A 25,930-nucleotide genomic window follows, 5' to 3' on the forward strand; every position below is an offset into this window, starting at 1 on the left:
TAAAACTTGCATTTTTGATCCCCTCCCATAAGCTTCTGTCAAAGGTCTGTTTTCCTTTCTTAGGTTACTCCCTACCGCCTAACATAAACTGTCAAAACTGCTGGAGGACAAACGGCCTTTTTAAAACAATCCTCTTAGCCCAACTTGAACACACAAAATGGGATTCTTCTGCTACCTTTATTTAAAAATTAATTCTGTCCGCTGCTTCTCAAAGTCAGTTCTGTCAGGTATCAGGGAATCAGTTTTGTAGACTAGATGAGCTAGAGCTTTAAAAAAAAAAAAAAAAAAAGATTGCAGTGTCTTACAGAAAGAGCTCTTGCAATCACTAATGGGAATTGTGAGCAGAACTTGCTATGCATCAAGCTGTAAATTCCCCTTAATATAATGTAAAAGAAAAGGTTGCAGAAGTCCTGCGTATTGTCCTGGTTATAGATCAAATCTCTCTGACTAACAGGGTTTTGGTGGTGGTGGTGGTGGTTGGGTTTTTTTGTAAACTGATGGTACAATATTATGAGCCACTAATGACTGGGGGATACAGTAAATTAATACGCTTGTTCCATCTGTCAATGTCCAAGTTCAAACCATGTTAAAATCATAACCACCAGTCCAGATCACAAAACTGCTAGCATGTGACTGTCATTTTTAGCACAAAATAGGACCACCAACTGCATGCTAATTTAGTAAGAACACCCTCTTTAGCTCAGGAAAATGGGGCTGAAAAACCTGTGGGATGAAATGCATTGTTGAAACAGGCCTCTAACTACCATCATCGGGGGAAAAAAAAGAAAAAGTAGTAAAAGCAAAAGAGTCTTGGACCCTTATTCTCCTACGTCTATTATATTATAATATTCTTCTTAAAACAGGAAGGAGTCTTTTCTTATTGTAACTCTGGATAGTGCAATATCAGAAGTGTGACCACAGTAAATCAGTGTGTTAGATATTAAAATGCCATCGCATTGTCTCACATCCCTTCTTGCCTTTTAACACAAAGTCTGTTTTTTCTTTCAACTCCAAGCCATCATCTTTGTGTCGGAGATGCTCTCCTGTCTGACAACAGCAATTTAGAAGAGTTAACTTTTATCGTTCATTCTGCTGGGTAACTTTCCCCTTCAAATTTCTTTATCTGCCCTCTGAGCTCATCTGAACTTTCATGTTCTCCCAGCATGCAGGCTTGCATTCAAAACTATGTCTAATAGACCAAATAAGAGGTTAATAAGAAGTGGCAACAGAAAGAAAAAATACAATCCCTGGTAACTGATAAGAATGACAGTGGCAGCCCTTTATTGTTTGTCTTCAAATATAGAGTTAAAGATCTTTAAAAAACTAAATTTTGACGCCTTTGAAAAGAAAGAAGCACAAAATAACAACAGGGGGTTATTGCCTGCCAGCCACAGGGGAGAAGCTCCATAATTCTTATTCTCCCTTTTGAAGGCTGTTAGAAATCTGATTCAAAAAAGCAACAGCAGAAGGAGAAAGCCTCTTGAGGCTATAGCCATTTCCTGTGATCATGCATAATGTGCTTCAAAAGTGGGTTTTTACCAATTCTGTTGATCAATTGCACCTCCTTCATATTCCCTCTTTTTTCTGCTGTGTTTACATCTGATGTGACTCAATGACAAGCACTGTCTGAGACTGTGAAACAGACCTGTCATGTTGATTTATGGGCGCATCAAACCACGACTTGTCCAAACTGAAGCTTGCAGTTCATTAATTAGAGAGTTGTGACTTTGAAGTCAGCTTTCAGACTGTGGTTTTTAACATTTGGCTTAATTTATATGCTCTTGAATGTGGATCTCTAAGGAAAAAACTGAAATTCCCTTCTTGTCTTTGAACTTCTTTTGACCGCACAATAATCATTTCTTTGTCCAGAGTGATGCCTGCATCCCAGAGTCATTAACGCACATTGAACTGCCACTGATGAGTAAGCCCTACTGAATTAGAAAAACAGCCAGCAAAACAAAGCTGAGAGCATTCTGCACACTGATATCTCACAATTACATGCCTTCCCTCCCTGTGCCATTTCCATTTTAATTACTGTTAGTCCTTTAGATTTACATTTTAGACACTTTTTAATCTGTTCCCTTTTTATTATAGTGGTGCCCGTCCGCACATTGTAGTTACGGTTGTGCCAGCGTTTCCACTATAAACCCCCTGTTTTCAGTGGTTTATAGCTCAACTGTAAAAATTCACACTGGGTTGAAATGTGGCATGGACGGCACAACTCGCCAAATTTGAAAAGAAAAGAAAAGAAAATTGGTTGGGCCGTTTTTATTATGAGTACTTCGTGCTGCATGCCTGCCCCACCGACAGAAATGCATCACCGCTATGGAAGGCATTACACAGCATCTTGTGCCAAGAAGCAGCTTACTAAGAGGAGTCCAGTCAGACACTGAGGCCACAGACTAACTAATGTTCAGGTCCCTGAACATGGATTTACATAGTTTCTCATGTCACTTCAAGGAAGAATTTTGGTTTCTTAAACTTTAAACAACAACAATATCACTATAAACTATGCAAGTTATGATTGTGATAGACGTTTAGAAAAGCAAGTGTATTCAAAGTTCAGACAGATACTTTTGGCCCTAACTTGGCCCATTCTGTCTATGTATTGCAGTGACAACAGATCGATGTCTCCTGCTATTATACATATCATGCGTGCTGTAATAGCTAGGCACAACGTGAGGAGTTGAGGATGGCCCTTCAGTCTTATCTTTGCATCTCAGATTTTGTTGATCTGTGTCACAACAAATGTTCCTTAAATGCAGTTCTTGTTCTAAGTTACAACTATGACAAATGTGTAATCTAAGCCTCTGCCTTGATACAGGGAACCTGTACTCAAAACCTCTTGAAGTATTTCCCTGCTTTGAGAGCACAGCATCTTGACTACTGCATCCTTATTTTCACCCAGTGTAAAATAACTCACTTCCAAAAACCACTCTCGTAAGACACTAGTCAAGATACTTGTTCCAATACTCACACCAAACAGCAAGGTGTGATGTTGTGCTATAAAATACGTGGCAGCAAGCAAATAGAAAGCACAAGAAAATAAAAGAGGAAACAGGACAATAACTCTAAAGCTGAAAGCTGAGACCTGATAGAGTCAGCTCACTTGTGTAATCATTTATAAGATGAATGACAGTTTAATAGCTACTAGGCAGTCTCCTGGGATCTGTGGTTTGAAAGTAAAATGGGTATTGTCTGTACCTCTTTAGGCTGTTTTCCAGCATGTTGTTGCTGTAAAAGTTGAAGCTGCAACTGTTCCTGTTGTTTCTTATAAAACTCTTGAAGCTGCTGCTATAAAGAAGAGGAAACACGGTAAGTAACAAAGTGGAGGGACAATTCAGTGTCCCTTTTGGTGTACCACACAAACGGTGATTTGAAAAATAGCATCCTTTTATCTGTAATGGTCTGACCTTTAGTTTGAAACTCGACAATAAATTCAGTGCACACTGACTATTCTTGGCATTATCGTTTGAAAAGTAATCTCCAAAATGAACTGATGAAAAACATACCATTTTCTACACAAACTAATTAAACTAAGGCAAGGAATGACCTTTGATTGTAACAACAAAGCCAAAATGCCCTTGCTGAGAGAGGCTGGTAAATTTCTGTTGTGAAACATATACATGCTTTCTAAATGATAGGGTTTGACTGTATTAAGTTTTGTTCAATACATACACAGACATCACAGATAATACCCCTCCCACTCCCCACTTCCCAGATGGATAGTAGATGTACGCAGTTTAGACATCCACTCAGTGAATGAGAGAGTGACAGTGAGGAAAGACTATACAAGGTTAGCTTGTAGTGGCCTTTAAAGTCATCATGGAATTAATGAATTAATGTTGTACAGCACATTAAGATAAGTAACCTTTAAAACCATAGTTCATTTGTTGCAAACTTTTAACTGACACAGGCTCACATGTTGAAATGGGGTACCAGGAAAACTAATACTCCACAATACATTCGTTTGTTGAAATTCAAGGGTTAAGGCTTGCAAATATGCGACGTTTCTGTTGATGTGGTTTTGACAGTCCCTATTGAGCCATATGGGTTTAATAAGCTTTAGAACGGAAAACACCTCTCTACTGTAGTCTTTGTTTATTCCAACTAGTCAGAAGGAAGTGATGTGCCAAGGAGAATGCAGGTGTAAGCAATGGCGGCATCTGTAGGATCCTTGTTTCTTAAATGTACATCGTTATGTAGCTATCTGGGAAAAGCTGTTAGCTTTAGTCCCTACACTTACGTTTTCAATAGCAATAGCTAGCTTTAAATACAAAAGAGCAATTAGCTCACCCCAGATACATCTACTGTTCATGTTCTGTGTGCATATAAATCTCCTCACTGTATTTTCCACTGAATGCATCCGATGAAGTGAGCTGTAGCTCACGAAAGCTTATGCTCAAATAAATTGGTTAGTCTCTAAGGTGCCACAAGCACTCCTTTTCTTTTCGCAAATACAGACTAACACGGCTGCTACCCTGAAACCTGCTCCAGTATATAGGCAGCTTTCTCTCCAGGAATATTTAAGGACCTTAGCACACCTATAATAGCCATCTTACCAGCTGTAAAAGAAACAATTACCTGTTGAAGCATGAGTGCCTGCTGCTGCTGGAGCAGGACCTGGAGTTGCTGGGGAGTTAGCACTTGTTGCTGGAGGATCTGCTGCATTTGTTGGGGAGTGATAACTTGAGGTGTCATCATAGCCACTGACACTGGAACCTAGAACATTAACACAGTGGGCATAAGAAGCCAGAACACTTTGTAAAGAGTTCTACTACAGTTTATTCTACTTTTTAATATTAAGCATTTATTTGTTATCCTGATAATTATTTGTCCATTGCTATGTCTACGGAACTGGTTCAGACACCATCCTGTTTTCTGCTGTATTGCTTACTTTTCATCCTCTGTCGTGTCAAAGTAACAAAAAGCGCAAGAGCTTTTAGAGTCCAATGGAGTAAACATGAAAGCACTGATTTTATTTTCTCCCAGCTACATCTTCTTTCTCCAAAACATTATTGAAATGAAAATTATTTCAATATATGAATACAGTATAAGCTGTCAAGATAGATTTATTTTTAGAAGAAACAGTCAACTCAAAAAAACAGACAAAAAAACAATCTGGTGTCCCACACTGATGGGATCCAGACCCTCGTAAGACAATGATTTTAAGAAAATGAATGAAAGCTCAGGGATGTGACTAACAGAACCTATGTTCCTATGCAATTTTAACAGAAAGACCCTACTACGATGTCTTTACCATTCCATATTCATCCAGCATACAGATGTCTTCAATTCTTTCATATTACGTGAGATACCATTAAAAGCCGCTTTCTATGACATTTCAGTGACAAACAGCTACAGTGATGAACTTGATAGCATTTCATATTTGCAACTGTTAACACGTTTCTGCACGGGCATCTCTGCAAGGAACCTGTACACTGTATCTGAAAGGATGATGTCTTGTTCAGATAAAACACTGACATTAAAATGACAGGCTGTCTTGGCCAAGGTTACACAAATTGTATTCAAGCGGATATCTAATGACAATGCTATGAATTCTGCAAGCTTTCTAGAATGTAATTTAGCTATTCAAAATAATCACTGCACTTGTATTTAATTTGCAGACTACATGAGAACCATTTTGTCAGTCCCAGTAATGCAAGAAGACTATTTCACTAGAAATAATAAAAAAAGAAAAAAATAGAAAGAGAAAACAACAATAGAGCAAAAAGACAAAACCCATATGACTTTTAACAGTAATATTTAAGCACCTTACTTTTCTTAAGTTTCAAATCAAATATGTGACAGCACAGAACTAAAAGCAGTAAAGGATATACTTTGTTAAAAAGGATCTCTTGTCATCTCATGTATTACAATAAAAGGTAATAACATGTTTTGCACTTTCTCTGCGCACCACTTTTTAAAAATCAGCAGACAATAGCTGATCAGAAGATAAAAGAATTTTAAAAAAATCTTTCAGAGTAGTAGTAAGCAAGAGAGAAATGCAGTATTAATTTTATGTAACATAATGTCTTAATATGCAGTTTATCTTGACTTTTTCACATGATTTGTCCTGCCATTTGCATAGCAAGCTCTCATTCCTAATTTCACAGTCATTATGCACTGATGTCCTGATTTCTCAGCATCACTAATTTTGATGAACTAAAAATGGTTCCTGAAGGTCAGATTCACGTACAGTGCACATCCTCCAATGCTGTTGTGTATATGTTATGTGCAAGTCCCAGGAACTGCTTTTAAGACATTTGTTTGAAAAAGTCCAAGAAATGGTTACGCACTTTTGATAGCTCATTAACATAGCACTGGAATGTCACCCAGGAGTTCTCTGTATTGCTGAGTGCTTCTGAATGTGCACTACGGTATACACCTCTACCCTGATATAACGCGACCCGATATAACATGAATTTGGATATAACGCGGTAAAGCAGCGCTCCGGGGGGGCAGGGCTGCGTGCTCCGGTGGATCAAAGCAAGTTCGATATAAGGCGGTTTCACCTATAATGCGGTAAGATTTTTTGGCTCCCGAGGACAGCGTTATATCTGGGTAGAAGTGTACCTCTGGACAATCCACCATAATATACAACAGACAGTCACATCTGATCACCCTGAAAATAAATATTTAATTACGGGACAGATCCTGGCTCCATTGAAGCCAATGGTAAAACCCTCAGTTGGCTGGGACCAGGATTTAGCTGTATGTGTATTTCTATAGTGAACATACAGGAAGGACAGCAATGGCACTACAGAAGTGCCATACCAATTGAGACAGACCCTGAGAAGCCTCAATCATCTGTTGGTAAACTCATTAATTCTGAGCATCCTAATCCACGTGACTTTTAAAATAACTTTTTCGAAGTAGAAATTTCTTACTTATATTCGGTAGTCACCAAACTAGCCTTTAAGCTTTATTCGTCTTTGTTATTCCATCCCAAAAGAAGTTTACTTTTCCTTGAGGTTTACACTATCTTTTATTGAAGTACAACTGAGTAAACAGAGAAGGAAGCATGTTTAAGTATGTTTTCTGTGCTATTCTTGGAAGATATACAATACAAATACTCTTCAATCAGATTTCTGACAACAACCAGGGACACAGACAGGAACAGGGTGGGGTGCTGTAAACCCTACAGATCAGTGATTAATACTAAGGGCCACATTATTCTGCCCTTGGTTATGGATGGACAACTCCCACCGACTTCCATGGGAGTTGTGCACACGGGTCTAAGGGCAATATTTGCCCCCTACATTTGAAAAGTGTTTGTGTCCCTTCCAACAAAGAATTTCTAAACAGAAACTGCTAACACTTTGCTAAAACACAAACGTTTTACAGGTAGCAGAAAACACATATCTGGCATCTTTCAGACAGCAGGAGCATGCTGATGAGCTCAACTTACTTTTATCATCTGAAACCACGTTGTCACACCAGCTAGCTCCGTACTGCTAAAGAGGGCTCCGCTTTTAATTTATAAATGTAATAAAGGTTAGATTTACCCAAAGTTTCTGCTCCAGCATATCATGAAAATAATTTATGGAAACCTTTAACAAACATATTCAAATGGACCAGAAACTATTGTGTCAAAGAAAAAAAAAGAGCACTGTTTAAGGACTTTAAATAGTTAAGAATTATGGCCTATATATCCACTCCCTTAACTCCCAACATCCAACTTGTTCATGTAGCTAGTCCCTAGTAATACTAGGAATCAAAGGGCATGCAGCACCAGCAATAGCCTATTATAGCCCACACTTTATTACCCATTACTACTGAGGTCATTAGCGGTAAGAGTGATTGTACCGGTCTTAACCTATTGATCATTGTAACTACTATCATTTAATCCCGTGTTGAATGTCTGGAAAGCTGCTAAAGGCACACAAGAGAGAGTGCTTTAGAGTTGAGAAATATAGCCAAAGCTTGGAAATTACACTTTGATTCATAAAATCTAGCCAGTGGTTTAAATCAATAGTATTTAAAACAGTCATGTAAGTTCTTAACTACAGCTCTCTAATATTTATAGATCCCTTTTTGAGTGTATTCAGTCAAAATTAAATTTTATTTTAAGATCCTGTACAATATACTTTACATTACTTCAGAGAAAAATATTTATTTCTGATATTTTGTGTGATAATAAGTCAAATCTGAACTGGGGGTTGTAAGTTAATTTGAGATTTCTCTCTCTCAAATGTGAATTTAAATGTGTTGCCAAAAACAAAAACAATTATAATTATAAACCTACATTGAAAATGGCTTACCTGTTTAAGCACATGAAAATGAGTGTGTTTTATGAGTTAACAATGAATCACAGAAGGCAGTTTATGAAGAACTAAAATAATTCTGTCTTATTGCCTTCGGGGAGTTGAAGTTCAAATTAAACTACTGGCAGATACATATAGAGAATGCTAACTTACCAAGAACAATAGAAATCACCCTTAATTAGTTGTTTATTTCTATTTTCAGAAGGATACAGTATTGTTGTTGTTGTTGGTATATTTAATAGACTTTATGCTGAATTGTTGACTGATAACAATAGGGTTTGGGAGACACCCAGCTGCATGTAAATCTGGCAGTAGAGGTAAAAATACAGCTGCATTTTGGCTTTTGGAACTCTACTAGTATAGACCTGCTGACATCCTAATATCATCAACGGCAAAAAATGTCTTTAATACTAACAATTGCTTTCAGACTCTTTATATTTCTCTCAAGGCTCTGTTTGCTATTTCTCGGGATTCCACAGCAATCCTTTCCATTCTGGGCCATCTCCTCAGCCCTGCAAATATACCATGTTATAGGATGCTTACCAAGAAAAAGAAAAGAAAAACTTAAAGAACTTGGGCCAAGTTCATCCTCAACGTAACAATGGAGTTACACCAATGACGCATTTGGCACTGTTCTATCTAAATAGGATAGAGTTAAGAGGAAGAAAATGATTATAATCTATTTTTCCCTTTTCACTTATGTTAACATAATTAAATACGAACCAAATATTTTTACCTAGTTCAAACTTGTATACAGAATAAACCAGCATAGAATGCAATTTGCACATATCTCATTATTGGAGCTGGTTGTACTACTGTTAACTATCACAATACATTTAAGAGGTGGATGATTTCTTTAGGTTAAAAAGCCCCCCAAACTAAAATCTTTGTCAGCAAAACCCTCATCCCTTGTGACAGTGTGTTAAAATTTGGCACAAATCAAGTTACTATGCCAAGTATCTGGATTTCAAGACAGTGATTCTTTGGATGAAGGCTTTGTTGCCAAAAGTTAAATGGAGCAAAAATATAACTGAACGCGTAAAAAGAATGAAGGATAGAGCAGTAATTAAAAATAGTGGACTACATGAAAAATAGAGCTGTAAATAAATAACCATTAACCTGAGTGCCTATCGTAAGACTAAAATGTGAAATATACAAAATACAGAAACCTTCAAGTGAAGTAACATAAAAAAATAACTGTGGTGACATCACAAGAGAAGACAGACCACTGATGTATTGGAAACAGAAAAGCATAATGCCGCAGTCTGTATCTGATGCTTATAAAATAATAAAGGACTGAACACAGTACCCATATTCATCCTGGGAGCGTCAAATATTTCTGACATAATATTTCAGTCATCAAAACAACAACAACAACAAAGCTAAACTGCTCGAACTATTCATGCAGAAACTATCATTCTGTATCGTTATGAAAAACTGAATTTCACTTTTAGACAACTATTTTGCCACAATACCATATAACACATTAAGACAGGTAATGTTTATTATATTAATGTAAAATCAGCTAAATAGTTAGTCATTAGCATAACAGTACGCTGCAACAATATAACCCCCTATTAAAAAAGAGAGGGGGGGAACCCTCTTTAAAATTCAATTAACATTTTATTTTTATCATTTAGTTTATTACATTTTATTAAGAGGAGCGATATTCCTTTGATTTATGTAAAGCAGTAATCTCGGCTCTCTTGGAATCCTGCAAGATTTCAGAATATCTACTCTATGAAGTCTCCTGTATTCTTCTCTAGTCAAAACAAAACTGGTAAAATTTCATCTTTTTAAACACAGAATGGGACATTAGAAGAAACTTCATTTGATCTTATCTACCACTTCTCATGCATACCAGGTCCCTACTAAGTGCTAGGATAATTGTTTCAGCTATAATAAATACCCATTTAATTTGCATAAAAATATAAAGTTTACATAAATTAAATCCTTTCTACTCGTAACATTTCTCAAATACAGATGAAAGTGGAATGCACACAAACAGTCACTGAATAAGCAGAATGATCTTTTCAACCCCACAATTTTTTTACATTAAAAAAGTTTCTTTTTTTTCTGCTCCACCCACATGACGGGAAAAATTATAACCTAAATGTACTATTCAAACTAGTGATGCCATTTTATAATGAATCAATACAAAGTATGGCAAATATTTAGTACTTTCCTCCAGAGGAAGAGTTGGATCAACAGCATTATGACAAAACCCAATACCCGCGCCTCCCAAAACCCATACCACCAAAATATCCCCAAACCCATCAAAACCTTTGAAACCTCATCTTTAATGCACTGAGCATCTTTAATGCACTGAGCAATATATTGGGTTCCTTACATTTGTGTATTAATTCATTAATAAATTAAGGGGCACTTAATTAAATAATAAACGGTGATTGAATCAGCAGCATTTACTATGTCAAGAACTTTATGTGAAGTTAAAAAAAAAATACATAGGGAGGCATTTTCTTCCCCATTGCATGTTTAAATAAAAAAAAACAAAACTCCCCTTCCCCCTGCAAAAAAGAACCAGAATTATTTTGAATGGTTATGTCTCTTCACTTTAAATCTATTCTTTCCTTAAAGAGTTAAACATGAAACTATCTGTTCTTCTAATTTTGGGCATTAGAGGAGACCTGTACTGGTCAGTTTAAATATTAATAAGCAATTTAAAAAATATACTCAGCTTGTTAAACCAATCTACTTAAATGTAATACAAAAGAGTCAAATGATGCTACGACAAACTTAACTTCTGTTCTACTTAAGCACTCTTTTAGGTGTTGCTACTTTGTTCGGAATTATAGCCTTTAAAATACTTGTAAACTTTATTTGCTTAAAATGGGCAGCTTTTCACACTTATCACAGACACCTTCATCTGTACATCACAGCTAAGCATAACGGTGCAAATTAGATTCTAATGAGAAAACATCAGTTGCTTCTTTGACAATCTTGCCATTCACTGATTTACTTCTAATGAAGACACACTCCAACCAGCAAGCTCTGTGTGTGTTAAAGGTCAAAACACGTTCAAAAAAATGCCTAGCAAAATCAAGGCAAATGGGAAGCCCGTAAAGAAACCTTTTCATAAAGTGGCTTGGCAATTAGAATAATTGTGCAAAAAGCCATCTTCAGTAAAAAGTAAAAGAAATTAAGCTGCCAGCACTGTAACAGGTTAGATGAACATCAAAATTTAATGTATTCTCCCTTGTGTCATCTTGTTTTGTCAAGACATCAAATAGAATTGGAAAGTACAAAATAACAAGCCCTTGAGAAATCACAGAAGCCGACCTTTTTGATGTTGTTGGTTTACCTTGTTCTCAGTTATTTGAACAATGATGTTTCAGATTTAAGGGCAAGATAAAGCTTAAAATTTAAAACCTATCAGGTTGTTGTTGTTGGTTGTTTTTTCCCCCTCCTAAGTAATACAACATCTTACCTTATCAATAAAGGTAAATCTATCACAAACCAGTGCAGAGAAGAATGAGCAATTATGTATATTTGTTCAATATTTATTCTATTTTTCCAATATTCATTTAGCAAACAGATACAGTTTCTAACACTGCACTACACTGGAAAGGTTAAAAATCAAAAAAGGCTGGAAAAGAGCTACTTCCCATTGTTACTTCACTCCAAAATCTCTACACAGCCATTTCAGCCAGTTCTGCAGATGAAGACATGATACATTTTTTCCCCTTTCCTTACAACTGGAAAATAAAGCTGTGCAAGAAAGCACCTTATAAAAACAAGGTAGTACAGGACATTTTAACTGAACCCTGAACTACGGCAAACTCATTTCCAGTAATGCAGGTCTGCTTTCAATAAAACAAACTACTTATAACCGGTCAAGCCATTCCCCAAACAATAACAAATTTTGCTTATGGTGTCAGGAATTTCTCCCAATTTTGCTGTGCAAGCACTGAGAAAACTATCCCTGGTATTTCTTTTACCTCGCAAGGAGGAGGGAAAAACCCATCAATAACTTATCTCATAGGAATAAACATTTTCATAAATTAAGCCCACGCTCTCTCTATTTCTGTCAAGCATACACTTGGCTAAAACTGATATACAATGATTGCAAGAGATATGTCTCAAGCAATCACATCATGGCTTCGCAGCTCCCCAAACTTTTGGATGGAATAAGCCTCTCCTAACTTGAGACAACCAGAGTATACAATCCTTTAAATTTAACAAACACTGTTACAGTTCATGTTACAGTGAACCAGCCAACTAGTTAGCTTCAGTATATTGAAAATAAATGAACATGGAACACCTAGTATTTTCAAGTACTAGTAACACACAATATCCAGCTAAAAGGCTGCTTAACAATTAAATTACGTGTCTTCTCTGCATCTCTCAGTGTCCAAGAAACATTTTTAACCTTATCCATACACCTGTTGCAAGTTTTCTCTTGTTTACATTTACAGTACACTAAGCATCAGCACAACTTCTGTGCATGTCGGATTATATTGTCCATCATTACTGAATAATGGCTCCTTTTCAATAATGCCTGTGTGATCTGTTATAACTGGCAGAGAATGGTCAGTTTGATAACTATTTACACGGCAATATTAATTTCAGGATGTTATTGAGAGTTATATTTTCAAAATGTGCATAGGGATCATCGAGACGTAGCTCGTTGTTCTGTATTCACACCAGCATGTAGAGGTCTAGAAAGCCATGGCCTTTTATTTTATTTTTCATGTCACCTTCATTGTATCTGATACTATTCATGTTTAGTCAAGCTACAGTTGGAATGTCTAGCCAGAGCACGTCCTAGATAGAGCTCATCTATTTTTCAGAGTAAAAGATTACACTGTTTTAAAATACAGGGTGAATAAGTATAGTAAAGTGAACCTTTAAAAAACACTAACTATACCAAACAAAAAATTTTCAAACCAGCCCTTCTTATCAAAAGCTTTTTGATAATTTATGGTTTACCAACTCAGCAAGGTTACGCAACACTGCATGCCTTTAGATGCATTATTTGAGTCAGTTGAGATTTAATTAAGATCACAGCCTCCAAAATCCCTGTCAAATGAAAATTCACAGAAGACAATACACTATATATCCTCATGCAGATAGTCTCCATTCCATGCTCTGGAATAACACAAGTTAATCCTCATTTCTGTGGTGGCAGACAAAAGTTCACTAATTTTGTTTTCTTTTGACACTTGTGTTGTTTTCTGTTTTATGTCATGGGATCATTCCTTTTTGAGAGGGGGAGAGATTTCAGAGCAAATCTGTCTGAATATGGCAGCCGGTGGTTGTTTTGACATTCTCACAGCTCCACTGTGATGTCATCAAAGTTTTCATAAAATTAACCCCTACTTGTAAGAACATCACTTTATGACATCTGTCTATTGCTGAAAATGGGGTGAGGGAGATGGACAAAACATAAAAATTCCCTTGACTCTGGACTGTAAGTTTAAAAAAAAAATTAAGGCTATAAATGGCATTCCTTTCTTTCCCATTTATAACCAACTTTTAACAAGGGATTAACCTGCCTGTGTTTTATACCTTTTCACATGAGGTGCTCTGAAATCATGAAAGCAGCATACTGAATTCCAATATGATTCTCCATCCTTGTGATACCAATCCATATTTTAGGGGAATGCATTTAGTTTTTACTCAGATTTATCTAGATGCTGATATTAGCCACTGTAAATAAAGGAATATTATTTTTGAAAGGAAAATTGCTGGCACTTTACCTTGTCCAAGCGTATTTCTATTTGATTATCTTAATATCTGGTTGCTTATCTCATGGTTTAGAAATGACAGGTGCTAGAAGTCTTTTGTTTGACAGCCTACTACACAAATAACTGTCTTGCTTGAAAGGGCTAATGCACTACTAATGAACAATAAATCAACTTTGATTATAAAGTGTCAGACCAATCAGTTTTCAGTTCAGCTCTATCACATTCTAGGCCAAGTCAGCTACACTGTTTAGTCAGGATTTGGGTTTCATTTTTACATCCTTATCAATGACATTTTTTAAGGTAGTCACAGAGCTCATTTAAAGCCCTGTGAAAACACAGTTTCCAGTTGATGTGAAGAAAGGAGTTTTAACAGTAGCACCGTAGAAGCAGTGCTTTTACAACAATTTCCTGCATTGCTACTGTGATAAATATACAATTCACAAAAAGACTGAACATCTACACACACACACACGCTATACATACACATACATTAATATATTTGATCACATATAGGTGTAAACATATAGAGAAACCTCTTCAAACTTGATTCAAAAAGTATTTAAGATACCTGAAGGCTTCGTATAGTAAACATGATAACTAAGGTCCCAATTCTGCAATTACTTACTACCACGCATAGTGCTGATATGTATACAATTATTTCAACGAAACACCTCACATAGGTAATAACCCACATGCATAGTGCTTCCAGGATTGGACCCTTAAGTACTAGTCATGAAAACTAGCTTTGATCCAAATGAAATGTAATTTATTGTTTTGTTTTTAAAAAGGTAGACTAGCATGTTTAATTTACATTTTACTAGATATAAACTTCAGTAATTTATTTAGTTAACATTTCAACACTGACAGCTAGAATAAATCCAACTATTTAGTTTCATAAACAGATCTTAGTCACCCATTGAATGATTCACACTTCCTGCTGCCAAACTTGTTTTTGTTAAAAATGAAGAAACTGTCATTTTCAGAATACTGACATCTATTAAAATAAACACATTGCATTTAAAAGTTATTTTGCTTTTACATTTTCTGAATATGGGAATAATTTGACCCGTTCAGTATTTCCTTAAAACATGTAGGGTGTGAAAGAGTTAATTCCAAAGAGGAAGAGTGTATATGCACTTTGCTCTAAACTTACCACCCACTTCCTAAGGGTTCCCTCCTCCCCACTACCACCAGCCTAGAAAAATCATCTCATTTGCACTGCAATACTGTATTGCAGGACTGACACTTAACTTAGCTACATTTAGATCCTGTTACACATGTATTTCACTGGAGTTCATAACACTAGTCAATGTCAAAAACAAAGCTCACTCACTTAATTTCACATGGCAAATTTAGTCCCAAATAAATTCAGCAATCACAGTGCCTGACATTTAAACCTCACAAAGTATTTTATTCGTCTGTGTGGTGGTTTGGGTTGGTTTTTTTTTTTTTTTTTTGGCAAACTACAGTCATTTAGTCAGCTAAGATGAAAATAGTCCAGGCAGATATGGAAACAAACGATCAGAATGAAAAGAGCAACAACATTCTATTTGTTTACTTATTACATCTATAATAACCTACAAAAGAAGCAAACAAAATATAATTCCCTTCTCTTATATGTAATTATTTACCAAGTGCTTCAAAAAATTCTTGCACTGGATGAAAATAAAGCACAGCATAAAAGCAGCAATAAAAGTAAAAAAAAAATTAAATAATATTAAAGACTGCAGAGATATAAACATTCTTTTATTTTTAAAGCTTTCACATATTCCTGAAGAGTTGAGAAATAGGCCTGTACACTGTAGCTCCCTACACCTTTTCCCCCCAGTTTTGTCTGAGCTGATTCTAGTTACTGTGCAACTGCCTTAAGGTGATAAACAAAGATTAAAAAAGAAAACAAAACTTTAAAAAGCAAAATGCCTCTTTATTCCTACATATGCAAAATTAAACAGTCACGCTGTGCGCAAGGAAGATACAAAAAAAATCACAAAATCAATCATATTGACAAACCTGACAAACTCCATTTAGCTGCCACCACAAACAGAGTGCTGGGCCATGAAGCTCTATTAAGCCTTGTTGTACAGTCTTTAGCTTCCTCAGGTTACAGACAGATTGCACGCGCAAGGGTGCTCCTGAGCTGACAAGATGCAAAACTACCCAATCAGCCACGCCCTTCTCCACCAATCACAACCAGCCTCTAAACAGAATCAGTTCAAACACCCTTACACAATGGGCCTCCTCTTTTTTACTGCCGGCAGGTGAAATAATGCTTTTGTGAAATAACGCTTTTGTCTCTAAAGCAACTACAGTTAATTGCTGTTAACCCTTTGACCTGACTATGCGTGTGTCTGCTCTCTAAAAAGTATGGCAAATAGCACACATTTACCCTTAATCAAACAGCTGTTAAGAACTATTCTTTAACAAATAATAATAATAATAATAATAAAAAAAACCCCATACTTACTGACAAACTGTTCAGGATTATAACCTTTAAGAGCAATCTGTTTTGCAGAGACTAGATGCCACTAAAAAATTGCTGCTAACACAATAGTTCATAACAATCTTTTTAAAATTGGATGGAATCAAAAGGACCAAACAGCATTAGAGAAAAATACTCCCCCCCCCACTTCGAAAACAGCCTTTTAAAGACAACTAACTTGTCATGTTCAATGATTTTTACCAAGCTTGAGTAGTTTTGTTCACTAAAGATTATGCATGTTAGGATTATGTAAAAAACAAACAAACAAACAAAAAAAAAACCCAGAAAAACAACAAACAGCAAAAAGCCCTCCATGAGAAGTTTGTACAAATGATTACTGTGTCTAGCCTGTAAATGGGACTACCTTCCCCTCTTTCTTTCATAAACAAAGCAAAGGGAAATTAATCACAGTCCTAGAATGGTAAAATGTTAAAATCTATCAGAAGGCAAGGATGCATCTCTTGTATCATTGAGATCATTGTTTCACAAATGGGGAGTTTTATCTGTCTGTTCTTAAGGCAGCCAAACAAACACTTCTGAGTTCAATGGAAGTGAAACACTCTGTTTGGGTCTGTGGTACATTTGTAACTCTAGGGTTAGTGGTTTCATGTAACTCAAAACAATCCCTCTCGACATCTCACCTGTTCAAGCTGAAAGAAATACTTTTTGGCCCTAGTCTTGAATATAAAAACAAATCTTGTTTTTGTGCGGTCTCTAACCTACAGATTGGAACAGCCCTTGCAACCGATTCTACTGGTCTAAAAACCTATAATAAATTACCGGCGTCATCTTTGTCAATACTACTAAGCAAAATGTCCAACATTGTTTTTAGTATTTTTTATCCTCACAGTTTCGAGATATGAAATTCGTTTAAAAAGTTAGTTTAGATGCAAGTAACTGAAAAACAAAACCACATTAATAACATCCCCATTCACAATCGTATTTTATTTGCAAGAGTCAATGAATATCAGACAACAGCCCTATTAGTTATGCTGCGAAAGAACCTTGCAAGAAGCAAAGACAAAGGACCCAATTTAGTGACAACTTGTGATCTGATGTTAAATGGGATGTGATACGGATTGCTTTCCACCCTAAAGTGTTTTCATGTCAGATAACAAATTTATTAATGGGATTTTTTTCAGGTCAGAAAAAATCTGACCCCACCCTCTTATGAATGTTTAATAAGGGACTAAGAGCATCTTTTGCAAGACCCTAAATCTGCCAGAAAGTGCCTCCATGAATCAGAATGATCCTGCTTCTTAAAGGCACACACACAAATTGAAGGACAGGTCAGCACATAAATGGCATGGAAATGGATTATGTTGTAAATATCACATATGATGAAGAGAGAAAAAAATATGTACAACCACATAGAGAATTTAAAAGTAAACACCATCTAGAGATGATGTTATGGATGAATTAACAACACGCTGCACTTAGGAGAATGCCTTCTGTCCAGCGACCTCAAAGTACAGTTGATTGCCACAACCTGTTTGGGATTATTGCAAATACAGCGGTTAGATTTTTCAATATTTTCTCTCGGGGTCTACCTCCTGCCCATTCATTGTCTCGTAACAGCCCTCTGGCAACTACAGTAATAGTTTACATGAAAAGGTAACATTAAGAAAGCGTTTCATGTATTTTTAGCTTCTTTTAATAGTATTTAAGCAGCCGAAAACAAGGAAGGGAGCCAGCATCATGTGACCTGGTAGCACTCCAAAGACCAACAGCAAGTGGTCCATGAACCACAGTTTGGAAAACTCTGATCTAGTTTGTATGGCTCGATGCAAACTTTTTGGCAATAACATTACATGAATCATGATTAAATCATGTCTGTAATTTTTATTTTCATATACAGCCCCAAACAGGCACATACTGCACAAAGGAGGATCACTGGCCTAGTTCTGTTCTCGGTTTCGCCGTTGCCATATAACTCGGGACAGAAGTCCATTGTCTGGTGCAGGGATTGGCAACTTTTGGCACGTGGCCCACCAGAGTAAGCCCCTAGTTTACCTGCCACGTCCGCAGGTTTGGTCGATCGCGGCTCCCACTGGCCATGGTTCACCGCTCCAGGCCAATGGGGGCTGCGTGAAGTGGTGCGGACTGAGGGTTGTGCTGGCCACTGCCAGTGGGAGCTGCAATCGGCCAAACCTGCGGACGTGGCAGGTAAACAAACTGGCCCGGCCCGCCAGGGGGCTTACCCTGATGGGCCAAGTGCCAAATGTTGCCGATCCCTGCTCTGGTGCTATGTCAGCAAAGGATTAGGTCTATGAAGCTAGCACTTCATTTGTGGCACATACCATCATCTCCTTTTGGAGAAAGGTGCACAACGAAACAATGAAAGGTGCGATCTAGTGGCATAAACACAGGACTGTGAGCTAGGGGCTCCTAATTTATAATCCTGGCTCTGACACCAACTCCCTCTCTGGCCTTCAACAAGGCACAGAGGCTCTTTTTTATTTTTACTTTTAAAGTAACCAACAATCTTGGGCATCTCAGTTTCCAGAGCCTCACTTCAGAGATCAATGTACTCACTTTCAGAGCTGCTGAGCACCCACCCAACTTCAAATGAAGTTAGCGGCCTTAGCCTCTTCCTCTGTCTCCCCATCTGCAAAATGGGGACAATATTACTTACCTGCTTCTCAGGGGTGTCGTGAAGATTGATGTTTTAAAAATGCTTTGAAGATGAAAAGCACCATTTAAAGTACTAAGTACCAGCTGTGGAGCTGGCCAGGAGTATTTTTAAAGCACTTCACACCTCTTCATATAAAAGCCAATACCTGCAAACTCAGTCACGGTCTGCTATGACAGGTTGAGGATTCCCAGAGCAGCAGAGAGCATAGCTGTGGTTCAGTAGAGTCAGAAGAAAACACAGCCAACAAATATTGCAGAAGACCAGGAAGAACAGCATGTTCCCCCTTTTAAATCGACTAGGATATGGAGAGATCTCACAAATACTGAATACTGAGTATAACTGGCACATGGAAATCGGAGATTTAATACATGAATAGGAAATGAAAGCTAGAAATGATGGCTCAGGGATAAGCGAGGAGTCCCGGATGGCTATCTGGCACTGGACTCAATTGACTTTTGACCCATGTTAAATAGCAGTCAAGATAGTAGGTGAAACTCAGTGGTTGGAATACAGCATGATACCTGGTTCCGAGATCCAAGCCAGAGGAGGAGATTGTGCATATGTGGCAGAGGTGAACACAGTGGAAGAAATGGTTTTGTTACATCATTACCCTACAGACAGTTTAGGAATAGAGTTCTACCGCTCTCTGCACACAGAGATACCCATTTTTGTCTCAAAGCCAGAGATTGTGGGACAGATTCTGCTCTCGTTTACACTGGCGTCAATCTGGAATAACCCCAATGACCTCAGTGAAGTTACTTGGAACTTACACCAGTATAAATGGAGCAGAATCTGGCCCAGCACGCTGCCTTAACAAAGACCAATTCAAAGATGAAAACATCATACAGGCAAAATGCCTGACATTAATGCTCAGTACAAGATTTAACCCATGCAAATGGGGTCACATGCTTTAGTCTGGGCCATTCCAGGTACCACCAGGAGGGACAGAGCTGATCATTCATATAATAGGTTAATAGATGGAAGAAAAATCAGACAAATAGGAACAAATCTAACAATAAAAATTGGTGTATTAACAATTTATGGGAAAGCTATAAGAAAGATTGCTAATAATATTCGGGCTTTTTTCCTGTTAGATTTTTCTCTGCTTTTTTGATTGTATATTGCGTGGTAGTAATTCCCCACTTCTTTTATCCATCAAAAAGGTACAGCAGGCTTTCCCGCACTGCCTCTTCCATATGCGCAGATCTGGGGAACAACCAGCAGGGGTAAGCCCATGCCCACTGGATCCCTCACCTCTGTGCTGAGATGCCCACCAGCCTTACCAATGTGATGTGGGGGCTTTGTGATTTGGGTAGATTTACAGTGGAAACAATGATGTTATAAGTAGTACTTTATTTTGAAGAGACTCTGCCAATTTGATAGCTAATCAGTTTAAAAAACAAAACAAATGATGAGTTAAGACTTGGGCCCCCATGCCAGTTTTTGTGGTTTTATAATCACATTTTCCAAGGCTAAGATTTTTTTTACTTTCCTAGTTGTTGTTTGAAAGACCTACAAAAACAACTGTGGAAAAAAAAAAATCACAGACTGAACAGGAAACGGTGAAACTGACGTTACACTAAGTGCTGTGAAATGCACAAAGCAAACTCTCCCCCCCCCCAAACCCCCATCCCAACTTTTAGTCATTTTAAATGGTAAAATATTTTCAGACAGAAGTATGATTTTTAAGGTGACTGTGTCACTCTTAAAAAAAAACAAACAAAGCCTATCTATCCACAGGGCTCTAAAGTAGTTAATATAGCATCAATATTGTTTGTGTCAATGCTATACCTATTTTGATATGGAGCTAATTACGTTGTTTTTCCTTATTGTTCATACAATTTTGGCTTGAAGACGACATTTTTATCTCCTCTCAATGTTGTACAATGGTTTAAATTTCTCTTCATGACATGTGTTAAATTACCATACACATCTTCATTTAATGCAACATTTTATAACCAGTGTTACTAGTTAATTTATATATACACAGCAGGATGTGTCAACATTCAGGTGAGTTATGACTATGATTGTGCAGGAGTTATGGAAGACATTTCAGCAAAATTATGGTTCCCTTTAAACATAAAAATATTAATAATGAATCAAACATCCCAGGTAAAAACAAATTTTATTTAATTGCAGCCCCCTACCATCCTTAAAATAAGTAAAATAAATAAATAAAAATGGCAACAATGCCACTCTGCGTTCATATTTGATTGACTTAATAAACAGCCATCTTCTTCCCTTCCTAAACTGTAATATCTTGTTTCCACCATAAAGTAAAATTTATTAGCACACTCTTATACCAGCAGGTTTGCATCAGTTACAGCATAGTGTGCAAATTGTTCCAAGTGTGCATGGACATATTTCCTAAATTATTTTCTGCCCCAAAGTACACAATATAGTGAAACGTAATATATTAAATGCTCTCTGTTACTTTCCTGAATGATCTGAGATCACATTTATGTCACGTACAGTAGAGGAAATACAGCAGTTGCCATTAAAAACTCCATTATTTGCCTCAAGTTGACACGTCGGTACCGGAGAGACCACAGAGTCACACTTAGAATGGGAAATAAGTGTGGCGAATATTTGGTAGCAAATGGCAAAATCTCACTTTAAAAGGGTGACCACTTTATACAAAAATAATCTACTATGAACGTCAACCACCTATGACATGGGGAAGGAAAAACAGGCATCTTGTCATTACATTAAGGTTACCAGGATAAAAAAAATAAACTTCAATCATTTTTTTAAAAATTATTTATTAAGCAGAAACGGCTGACGTTCTGGACCCCTTTGAATAAGGCCAGCTCCAAAGAAGACTCAATGTAAATGATTTTAAAGGCAGACAATGTAAGTTTTACCTTCCCTAATGCCACAGGCTTTGTACTTTGATGTAGAACACGACCCTCTGATACTTAATACAAATACAGCTTTATGTGAAAAACTTATTTTTATGTATACTGCCCTCTACTGTAATTTTGCTTCTATTCAAGAGACTTACTGCTTCACCTCTTTCAACAAATAACTAGAAAAAAAGTGTAAGAAATTATCTGTACTTAGACAATAACAGAAATATATAAATTGCAAGTTTTAAACAAAAAGAAAAAATCTAGTGAAATAAGGTACCTTTAATGTAAAAATGCACATTAGTCTATTATATAGCTCACTCACATACAGCATAGGAGTGCCAAACTATATATTTTAGCCTGTCTAGAAGAATAACCTGTATTACTGTTGGGCATCTTGCCGTCTTTTACTCACTCTCCTGGGAAAGCACGTCGGCATATTTTCAATAAAACACCTTCTTAGCAGTAATGGGCCTCTGTTCTCATTTCAGTGGTCCCTAAGGTTTCATGATACAGTATATTTAGCTGACTCGCAATTCAAGTTTTCCTCCAGCATGCAAAAGATATTTTTTTATATATATATATATATATATAAAGCTAAAGAAGAGATTATCTTATCTCCTGTTTAAAGAAGAAAACAGTTAACTTTATAAATAAAAAAAAGATGGCCTAGTTTATTTCCTAAATAGATGTTTATGCTAAAGCACTGTAAGTTTAGACAGAAGCATATAAAGAAGCTGTACAGTGATAGTGCTGCTGGTGCTATATGAAGAGGGAGACTTTTCAAAGCAGTGCCTTGGGATCTCACCATTCCCGTTAAAGTTAACAGGTGTCACAGTAGCAAAATCTCCACGTAGAGGGCTTAAAATGTGCTTCCAGGATGACAAAGTGAAGCACCTCACTCTAACTTCCAAACTTTGCAGATTATCCTAGTATGCCCTCTAACAGGAAAGGTGATTGAATTCAGTCAGAAATACATGTGCAAAAATGACTGTCTGTTGCCACACGTGGCTTGAAAACTTCTCTGAATGAAACTGCCTCTCTGTGGCCTTTCACTATTGGGAGGACATTTCAGAAATTCCACTCCTGATTGCCCTGGATACCTCAGAAGCCCCCTTCCCAATGACATTATTTGCTGAAAGCAATGCGTGTTCTGGAAGGCCTTCTAACACAGTTACACCCCTCCAACATTGCAAGAAATGGAAAACACTCACTTCCAATAGTTCCTATCTGGCTGGGAGAATACAAATTTCTCCTCTAATCCTGGGCACAAGCTGGAAGTAGAGGCAAAAAATAGCCAGACCTCCACCTCTAAGGGATACTGGTTCTCCTGCTGTTGCTGAGCTTCCTGAGAGTCTCTCTTCTCCTTCTCTGTTGGCCTCCTAGCGTCCTTGTTTTGCATGTGTCAGCTCAGCAGAGCTAGCATACAGTGGGAGTAGATGGGAGGGTGCACAGAGGAATAGGGACAGGAGGAAACAGCCTCATCTGGCCAAGTATCCATTAAGTCCTCAGAAGTAGTAGCAGTTTCAGTGTCTTACAAGGGTGAGGGAATTAGTAAATAGGGGTTGGAAGGAAAATGAGAAAAACATCCACAGGTTCAAATAAGCATCCAAGATTTAAGATTCTGTTCTGAATTTGGAGCCTTTAGGGTACTCCCATCACTTTACAGTTGTTTTTGCAACACTGAGCTTTTTTTTTTTTTTTGGTGCTCTTTATGTGTTGCAATTCTGTGGTGTTGTAGCAAAATATTGGCACTTATTAATGCAGCATCACAATCTGCGGTGCGTTAAAAATACACGGGATCTGCATCCTTTTAAACGAAGCCCTGCCCCCCAATCAAAGCAAAGAGGACTCCTGTCTGCAAGCATGGTTTCTGAATTATGGCCATTTCCTATCTGAATTGGCTACTGCATGTTGCAATCCTTCCTCCCTCCAGGTCAGAAGAAAGAGGACTCCTAAGGGTACCATGATCCCAGGCTGGGTCCTCCTCTTTCAGCACAACTGGCCAACAGAAGGGAGTCAGAGACTTCACTGGGCTGGCCAAGTTCTTTCCTCTTGTGTGTGCAGCTGCTGCCCCCTCTGTGTGCTGGCAGTCTGCAGACTGCAAAGAACACTCAGTCACACAGTGCGGCTGAGTCAGCAGAGAGAAGGCAGAGCCAGAGTCAGTTTGAGCAAGAAGCTGTGGGACAGGAAGGAGCTGTGAGGTGGAGCTTCTGGCTCTCTGTCCTGCCAATGCTCATTATTGCCCCTCGGTCCCTAACGTACAACCAGCGCACACTGGGCCTCTATGGCTCCTTAATGCCAACTGTCATGTATCCATGGGACCCCGCTCTTGGCTACAGCCCAGAATCCTGGCCACAATGCAATGCATATGACAGAGAATGTAGGATGCAGCAGGTTTTTGGTCTGGTAGGAGAGGAAATGTATGGGCTGACCAGATGATGGAACCACACTAGGGTCTCTCAAAATAAAGTCAAACTCGTAGCACGAGAAAGCCCGAAGTTCTTTTTTTTTTTGGCTAACGAGACCTGAAGGGTTGAATGAATATATATATATATATATATATATATATATATATATATATATATATATACACACACACACACACAAACACAGAGAGAGAGAGAGAGACATTATAAAGCAATATATAAAAAATTAATAGTACTTAAGTATTCAAACTTTTATCTTCAGGAAGCCAAAAGCATGTTATTCAAACTCTATACAGACAAAATCACTATCTGTCACTGAATTGCATCCATTTCTGGGGTGGAACACAGCAGCTGCTTAATAGTGCAGCACTATACAATAGTTCAGGACACCTGAAGCGAAGCATCCTGTACTCAAATGAAATTGCAGGGTGGATAAGCAGGCAGAATATAACTACTCGAAGTGTAATTTGGTAAGGACAATGGCTCTGATACCCTTATTCTTGCAAAAAAGCTGTATGGCATTTTAACTTTAAAATCCAATTAACTATTTGGGGGAGGGGAAGAATTCTGATTTTAAAAGAACATTCCTAACAATATAGAGAGAGAGCATAAGTGCTGAAGTTTTTAAAAAACTATCTAAAAACTGTATGAAACTGTAATACTAGAAATGACAGGATTTGCTGAAATGTTCCTTATAACTTGTAATACAAGAGTAAAAATGCAGTGTAAATCCTGCTATCTCAAAAGTTCCCTAAGCAGAAAAAGCTCTCTTTTAATCAGTTTACATCTTTAACATATATTAGTTTGGAAGAGTCCTAGGGCATAATTATGTGTCTTGGCTAGGCACGTTAATAGCTATTCCCTTCAGCTACTGACTTCTTTAACTGGTCAATTTACTATTTTACTGTGCTGTACTTATTGGTCTACTTCACAGCCTCCCCATCTTGATGCAAAATCTAAACCGGAATGGAGTGAAAGAGCTGGGTTAGTTACAGACTTGTTTGTTACCTTGGGAATGTACAACTTTCAATTCCCAGCTATGGTTTCAAACATCTGCATGGCTGATGCTTATCTGGAAAGTGAAATCTGCATACAAGCAAGGTGGTGAGCTAAACTGACAAACTGGTGCACTAGTGAGGTCACAGACACAAGGAAGTGGAGCTACCCCCATTTCCTCCAAAATCTACAGAAATCAGCCGTCAAACCTAGGGGGAAAAAAATGAGTCGAGCAGACTCTTTAGGGGTTTCCTGCTGCTCTGCTTGTCGGGCTCAACAGGGGTGGATACGGGAAAATAACGTGTGGCGGGGTTGTCCTCTGGAGCTGTGCCTGCTTCTACTGCCAGCACTTTCTCCCCACTTACTTTGCGTTCTCCCTCCCCTGGTCCTTTCATTTCTCCTTTCTGTCCCAAATGCTGTACCCCTTATTCCTTCAGCTTTGTCACCGACTAACAAAATCTGTCCCTTTGCTCCTCCCTCCTTCTAGCCCCCCCCATCTCTTCTAGCTCCATCCGTCCATTCTGCTGCATCTCTCTTTTGTCATCTGAAATCCTGTCCCCATCTCCT

General features: G+C 37.7%; 1 protein-coding gene across 15 annotated transcripts in view; it reads right to left on the reverse strand.

Moving 5' to 3' along the window:
• The window catches only part of FOXP1 (forkhead box P1), a 494,830-nt gene that overhangs the window by 87,001 nt on the left and 381,899 nt on the right, over window positions 1-25,930 (reverse strand). For 12 of the 15 annotated variants that reach the window (XM_074957494.1, XM_074957489.1, XM_074957483.1 and 9 more), the window contains 2 exons: window positions 4,585-4,722; window positions 3,205-3,294 (listed from right to left, as the gene is read on the reverse strand). In XM_074957494.1, the coding sequence (XP_074813595.1) occupies window positions 3,205-3,294; window positions 4,585-4,722 (228 nt within the window). Of the gene's footprint in view, window positions 1-3,204; window positions 3,295-4,584; window positions 4,723-15,985; window positions 16,107-25,930 lie in introns of those variants that run through there. The other 3 variants (XM_074957490.1, XM_074957487.1, XM_074957493.1) reach the window with 2 other exon arrangements.

This window comes from Natator depressus, chromosome 7 (assembly GCF_965152275.1).
Source record: "Natator depressus isolate rNatDep1 chromosome 7, rNatDep2.hap1, whole genome shotgun sequence".
Taxonomy (NCBI): domain Eukaryota; kingdom Metazoa; phylum Chordata; order Testudines; family Cheloniidae; genus Natator; species Natator depressus.